The sequence below is a fragment of the Falco rusticolus genome, chromosome 5, assembly GCF_015220075.1.
Source record: "Falco rusticolus isolate bFalRus1 chromosome 5, bFalRus1.pri, whole genome shotgun sequence".
NCBI lineage: Eukaryota > Metazoa > Chordata > Aves > Falconiformes > Falconidae > Falco > Falco rusticolus.
In genome coordinates, this window is record NC_051191.1 from 69,892,177 (window position 1) to 69,898,592 (window position 6,416).

General features: G+C 38.8%; 1 protein-coding gene across 7 annotated transcripts in view; it reads left to right on the forward strand.

The window, feature by feature from the left end:
• Positions 1-5,655, forward strand: part of CALD1 (caldesmon 1) — a 202,822-nt gene extending 197,167 nt beyond the window's left edge. For 5 of the 7 annotated variants that reach the window (XM_037388080.1, XM_037388081.1, XM_037388083.1 and 2 more), the window contains 3 exons: positions 2,012-2,092; positions 2,417-2,450; positions 3,984-5,655. In XM_037388080.1, coding sequence (XP_037243977.1) covers positions 2,012-2,092; positions 2,417-2,450; positions 3,984-4,015 — 147 coding nt within the window. In that variant the 3' untranslated portion in view covers positions 4,016-5,655. The remainder of the gene's footprint in view (positions 1-2,011; positions 2,093-2,416; positions 2,451-3,983) is intronic. The other 2 variants (XM_037388086.1, XM_037388084.1) reach the window with 1 other exon arrangement.
• The last annotated feature ends 761 nt before the right edge of the window (positions 5,656-6,416 follow it).

The window sequence follows — 6,416 nt, forward strand, 5'->3', positions numbered from 1 at the left end:
TACAAGGACACGTAGTGATAGAACAAGGGGGAATAGCTTTAAGCTGAAAGAGGGTAGATTTAGCTTAGGTATAAAGGAAGAAATTCTCCACTGTGAGGGTGGTGAGGCACAGGAACAGGTTGCCCAGAGAAGCTGTGGATGCCCCATCCCTGGAAGCGCTCAAGGCCAGGTTGGATGGGGCTCTGAGCAACCTGGTCTAGTGGAAGGTGTCCCTGCCCATGGCAGGGGGGGGTGGAATTAGGTGATCTGTAAGGTCCCTTCCAACCCACACCATTCCATGATTCTATGATTCTATGAATATGAAAACAAAAGTCATCATTTAGTCACTGTATTTAATCACAACTGCTGAAAACCGGTACGGAATCTGCCTCCAGTTTTTCTTCTCTTTTATTTTTTTTTTTAAGTTGCATCTTTTAGATATTATAAAACTAACCTCTTGTTTTCCCCTCAGCCAACTGTTTCTATCTATGTCTTAATTTCCTTCTTTCTCAATAGATTGTTTTTTCTTCTTTCAATATCTCTGCTTGAAGGAACCTGCCCTCCTCCTAGTCTTCTTTGTGGGTCTGTTTGCTAAGTTTGTCAGGTAAACCTGTTTATAATTGACTATGAAGAATGATATACATCTGTAATGTGTGATTTTTACGTTTTTTACCAGAATAAATCATAGGGAAACCTAGAATTTGTTAGTTAGCAAATAACTTTATACTCCCATCATATTACACCAAAATAATCATTTGAAGCTTTTGTGACCATCAAGATTCTTGTGGTTTTTGGAACAACATTCAATTAAAAGTAGAAGGAGCAAAGATCACAATTAGTTTTGTGGTGAACCTATATCACAGATCCCAACTGATTTCAGGATTATGAAATTGGTTTTGTGATAAGGTCCACTGCAATTTTGCCGTTTTCCTCCTTCCTTCTTCTGTTACTGCTGAACTTGCTTTTTTTGAGGTACAGAATTGACTTGGCGACAACCATCAGCAACCCTCTTTGGCTGTAAATTATGACCAGTTCTAGAGCATCTCTGTTGCGTGCAAATACGTCTTCCAGAAATCACAATTCCATTCATCACTGGGCATTTTTCTATCCCGAGTTTGAAATTCTTATGTGCTGAATCTAATGGATGGCAAGAACAAGATCCTGGAAACCATGCAGGACTTGGACAGTTTTTGAAAATGAGAGTACTTATGCCCAAAATTGTTTCAAGTCTTTTGTTTGCCAATCACGGAGGCAGATATCAATCCATCTGTCCTTGAGCAGGTGCATTGCATATAGCATATATTACCTTGATTTGTAGCCCTGCTTTCCCCCAAGAAGCAGCTTGACTTTTTTATTGATTTTTTCTTAAAGTTTCCATATACATTCATTTTCAGAGGGTTTTATTATTTTTTTTTAATGACTTTACCTCACCTTTTTTTTTTTTCTGTTGGGCTATTGATCAGTACATGCTAAGGTTTTAAAGGATGTAATGGAAAATCAAATGGATATGGACAACTACAGTGTTAAATTCACAAACCTATATTTAAGAATGCAGAGGAGGATCTGATTTTCTATAGTATTAAAGTCCTGCTCTAGTTTTTTAGTTTTTTAAATTAAATATTTTGACTCTGATCTAAAATAACTGAGACAAGCTACTTTTGAACTCCTCCCTAACAGAAATACTATTTCTGAAAAAATATTTTTTTCTACAAAAGTTGGAATTGTCTTTCTTAAAAACCCAATGGGACAGTAAATTCTCACTGTACTCCCTGGGATTAACGTACCAAGTTACGGCCAGTCTGTGCAATACGAAATAGATGCAGCAGGATTATTTTGTGTTGTGTGTGGAGTCATTATGTGAAGTGTCATTCTGAATAGCTTTATAATTGATAGACAATGCAACATTTGCCACTGGTGGATGTTCCTCAGTTTTTCTTATGAGGAAGTCGCATTCTAACCTTTTCTGTAACAAATTAAAATAAACCTGAACTAATGTTGGTTTCTGTTCTCTGACATTATTTTGAAAATACAGGATTTAAAACCAGGAGACGTATCCGGCAAACGTAATCTCTGGGAGAAGCAGTCAGTTGAAAAAACAGCTTCTTCTTCTAAGGTAACACTTCAGTGTGTTGTTGAAAGAATAGTATCTCTCTGAGAGGCTTTCTAGGGTGAAGGTGCTGTTTGCCCTTATACAGTCAGGCAGCTGAAATTAGGCCTTTATGTGTTTTTTGTTACTAATCTGCCTTTTTATCTATAAAAGTAAGTACAATGAGGTGCAGAAAGCTATGGGCAGTGTGCAACTTTTATATTCGTATTTGGCAGAGCTGTGTTGCACATGGAAATCTGCCCTTTGCATGGGGTTGGTTTTTTTTCCATAATAAAAAGCTATGTTTTCCCATATTCAACTTTAGTAATGGGTTATTACTTTTTCAAACAGGTATCAGCTATGGGGAAAAAATCAGAGGCTAATGGTAAGTAATTCTAATAATACACCTGCATCTTAAATAGAAACAGTGCCACATTTTTGCACAGGCATATCTGTGTTTTAAAATTCTACACCATTAATGTTGATGGAAAAAAACCCACTTCCTTTACGATATCATCAAAACAGGAATGTTTGAGAAATAAATCTAAATCATCTTTCTAGAGGGACTAAGGACTAGCAGTGCTCCAGCCACATTTGCAAAGCCTTGTTCAACTGATGCGTGCAGCATGTTTGCTGTAGCTGGAGACTATCATTAAACTGGGTGAGGTCTGGGGAATGGGATGGTCATTTAACTAATTACAGCAAATGCAAGGCATCTGGGAAAGGCTTTTTAAAAGGGCTGCAGTGGCAATGAATATGCCTTTCATGAGTAGAGAGGGAGAACCCAAAAAGCGAGGCTGTTGCAGCATTATTTGAGCAGAAATGGAAGACTTCGCTACTATTGAGAACTAGCCCTGCATCTGATGTTAAACACTGTCACAGGGTAATGGTGAAGCCTGAGGAAAATTCAGCAGCACTGATTTTTAAAAGTAAGTCTTCTGGCTGGTTGTGATCCTCACGTGCTCCTGCATACCCAGACTGGACTGGAGTTCAAACACACCTCAGCAGCAGCACTGCTTTTGCTGCAGCTGTGCATTGATGTCTTCTCAAGACAAAAAAGTCTTATTACCGTCATACTATCATTTTGAAACTACTAGTTTGTGAAACACAACCTAGTTGTTTAGAAAGAAATCAGAAAAATTACCCTTCTAGCTTTTTTAATTTTTCTTTTAATCTAAACCACTCCAAATAAAAGCAATTAAAGGAATTACATGCATAGGGACCAGTGGGGAAGAATGCAAATTCACTGATGAATTTAATAGCTTTAAAGATGCCTTGCAACATCCCTCAACCCCTCACTAGGAATAAAGCAATCAAATATTGAAAAAAAAATTGTTTTCTATACATTAATATGTGCACACATTTTTCTTCATAGTTGTATGTGAAGCCAGAGGTGTGGTTTGCCTGTGAACTTTTTTTATCAGTTTAGTCATGCAACGTGGAGTGGTCTTCCTCCTTTTTTAAGCTGAGCTGCTAGGAGAGGGATTTTCAGGCTCGGTCAGCATTAGGCATCCATGGAAGGTGTTAGCAGTCGTGTGTTGTCACCCACAGGACACCGCCAAGCTTCTCCCCTAAGGCTGAGCGAGATAGGGGCTTCAGCAGAGGGGTTGCAGGAGGCGGCCCAGCCTGCCTTAGCATGGCAGCCACCCACAGGAGGCTGGGGGGAGCGCTGGGTGCAGCACACCTTGCATTTCTGGGTGGGAAGCTCCTGAGCTGCTTCCCGGGGCTGTCAAGAGATGAGAGGTGAAATCCTGCTTATTGTCTTGGAGATCACCGCAGAGCAATCCCAGTACACAAGCACAGCAGCATATAGCTTGTGTCCTGCCTTCCTACTTGCTGTTAAATCTCGAGCCATGCCTTCTCTGTTTTAGATATGTTTGGGTTATTTCAAGCCATCTTTAATCTTTCTCTTTCTCAGCAGGTTTGAGACAATTTGAGAAAGAACCGTAGAAGGCCACTAAAGATGCTGGACCAATCAGTTGGGGGAAAAAAAAAAAAAAGAAAAAAGTGCTAAATTGTTCTTTTTATATTTATATTTACCAAAATGTCTTTTTGCATTATCCCAGTTAAAACCATGTATATTAGCACTGTATTTAATAATCAGCCTAGACATTCATCATTATAGTACTGCCTTTGCACAAGAACCTTTCTTCCTAAAGAAACCCATGCTGTGAAATATATAGATTCTCCTACTGACAGTCATAACTATGTATCTGAACAGTGATTTCAACTGGCATAAGAGGTCAACCCAAAATGCATGTAAAGTGAAGTTGCTTAAGAAAGGTGTGCAGTAAACCTATAAAAACAATGGTTACTTTTGTAATACAGAAGTCTTTCTTTCTGCACTTTAGACTAAGGCATGGAAGAAGTATCTTTAGTTGACAATGTAATATTTTCTGTAAGTTGCCCATGTCATGAAAAATACTGCATCAATAATGTGTTTTAATTTTTGTTTTATACTTTTTTAAAAATACCAATTTTTCCATTCTAGTTTAAGTTAATACCTAAATTTGGATAATTATGTTAGCTGACAGCGGTACTGATATTTCTTTTTGTTGCTAGTGACTAGTGATTGAATGCAATTTAGACTATATACACACATAGCTTTACAAAGTTTAGCCTAAAGGCACTACTAATGGTAGAATGCTTTAATACGTGCTAAAGTATTATATTTAGTAATAAACATACATAATTAGCCAATATCACAGCTTAAAAAATAAAGACAAAATCACACACTTTTCTATAGTATGATTTCATAATTGCCATTAGAGGTATGGTGAGATAAGTATTAAAAAATTTTAAATGTCAGTTGCCCAGTAATGGGTAATTAAAAAGAAAGTATAGTTTTTAAAAGAGGAAAAGGTGAGGGTATAGAGGGTCAAAAATAGGTCACTTGTATAAAGCATTGTAGTTTAATTTATATAAAACTACCATAATTAAAAAGAAAAAAAAACCCTAAACACAGTTGGAGCTTGTTTCAAATGACTGTACACTAAATCTTGCCATCCATCAGTGCCGTACACTAAATCCACCGAAAATGAAGTAAAGCTCTATCTTTATAGTGCTTCTTTTTAACTCTCTCTCCCGAGTATCTTATTTACAGATGTTTTCATTTGTATATAGTAAACACATGGCTATAAGACGTCAGCTTGGTTTGAATTTACATGCCATACAGTTTAGCATTTACATCCTACAGTGTATGGGTGGCATGAACTGAGCAACTGAAATAGCCCCAGAGCACGTTGTTAACAGCTTTGTTGTGCATCGGAACTACCAGGATCTCCCTTTTCACCACTTCCATCTCTTATAGCATCTGATTCTTTCTAAAGAAGAATAATGTTATATTTCAACCCAAAGATGAGCTCCCCTGCTTGGCTGAAACATCTTGTTTACATGTAGAGATGCACGTAGTTATCTGTAGGGGGTGAAACTGTGCCTGACATTGTCTGTGAGTTGTGTTTTTTGTTTGGGGGTTTTGTAAACACTCCTCTGAGTCTTTCAAATACATTCGATAGCTGCAATAAAAACGATTTGTTCAAACAATGTATTCTGAAACTGCATCCACAATAAATGGAATATTTCCATCAGCAGCCCCCTGTTTGTTAATGAGTAGGAATGAGTCAGTTATAACTGGGATAGGAATCGTACTAAGGCTGTGTAAGATAACATGTCATCGCAAAGAAGCTCGGAAAATGTCTCTCTTGATGTGCTATCCATCAGCGGATAGAGAAGCTGTAAAATCAGCAGTTTTCATCTAGATACTCTTAAGGGGAGAGAAAAAGAAGTCTTAATTGTCATGTCTATCAGTACAAGGCAGGAGCTGTGCATCATCCAGAAGTCAGCATGCTCAGCCAAGTAGGTTCTGACCTAGCAGTACAGCCGTCTGCTTAACTGCTCTGAAAAATATTTTCTGTGTGAGAGCCATCGTGTTTCCCCTCAGTGGGATGTGCTTCCAGGCTTGGATCATCACAGGGACCAAGGCGGGGGAGCTGCTGGCTCTCCCATCGTTCTCCTGTCATCTCCTCCATTCTTGCTCTAGCAGCAGCACAGCATGTCATACGCTGCTCTAACCAGGTCATGGTCATCCCAAAGAGGCCCCCCGGGCTCCTGCCAGCTCCACGGGAAGCAATGGGAAGGCCGCAGCGAGCACAGCTCTCTGAACTGCTGGGGGAGGAATAATCAAATGCTGCCTAATTTAACCTGAAAACAGTTTGTATGCTGGAACATGTGCCTGTTCCGCCTTGCACTGACAAAGTACATTGCTACAGTTCTCTGCAAGCTTTGCTGAAGTGTCACTTTTCCTTGTTGATGTAGGTAAGTTTCTTTTTCTCCTGGTTATTGCCTTTTCTGA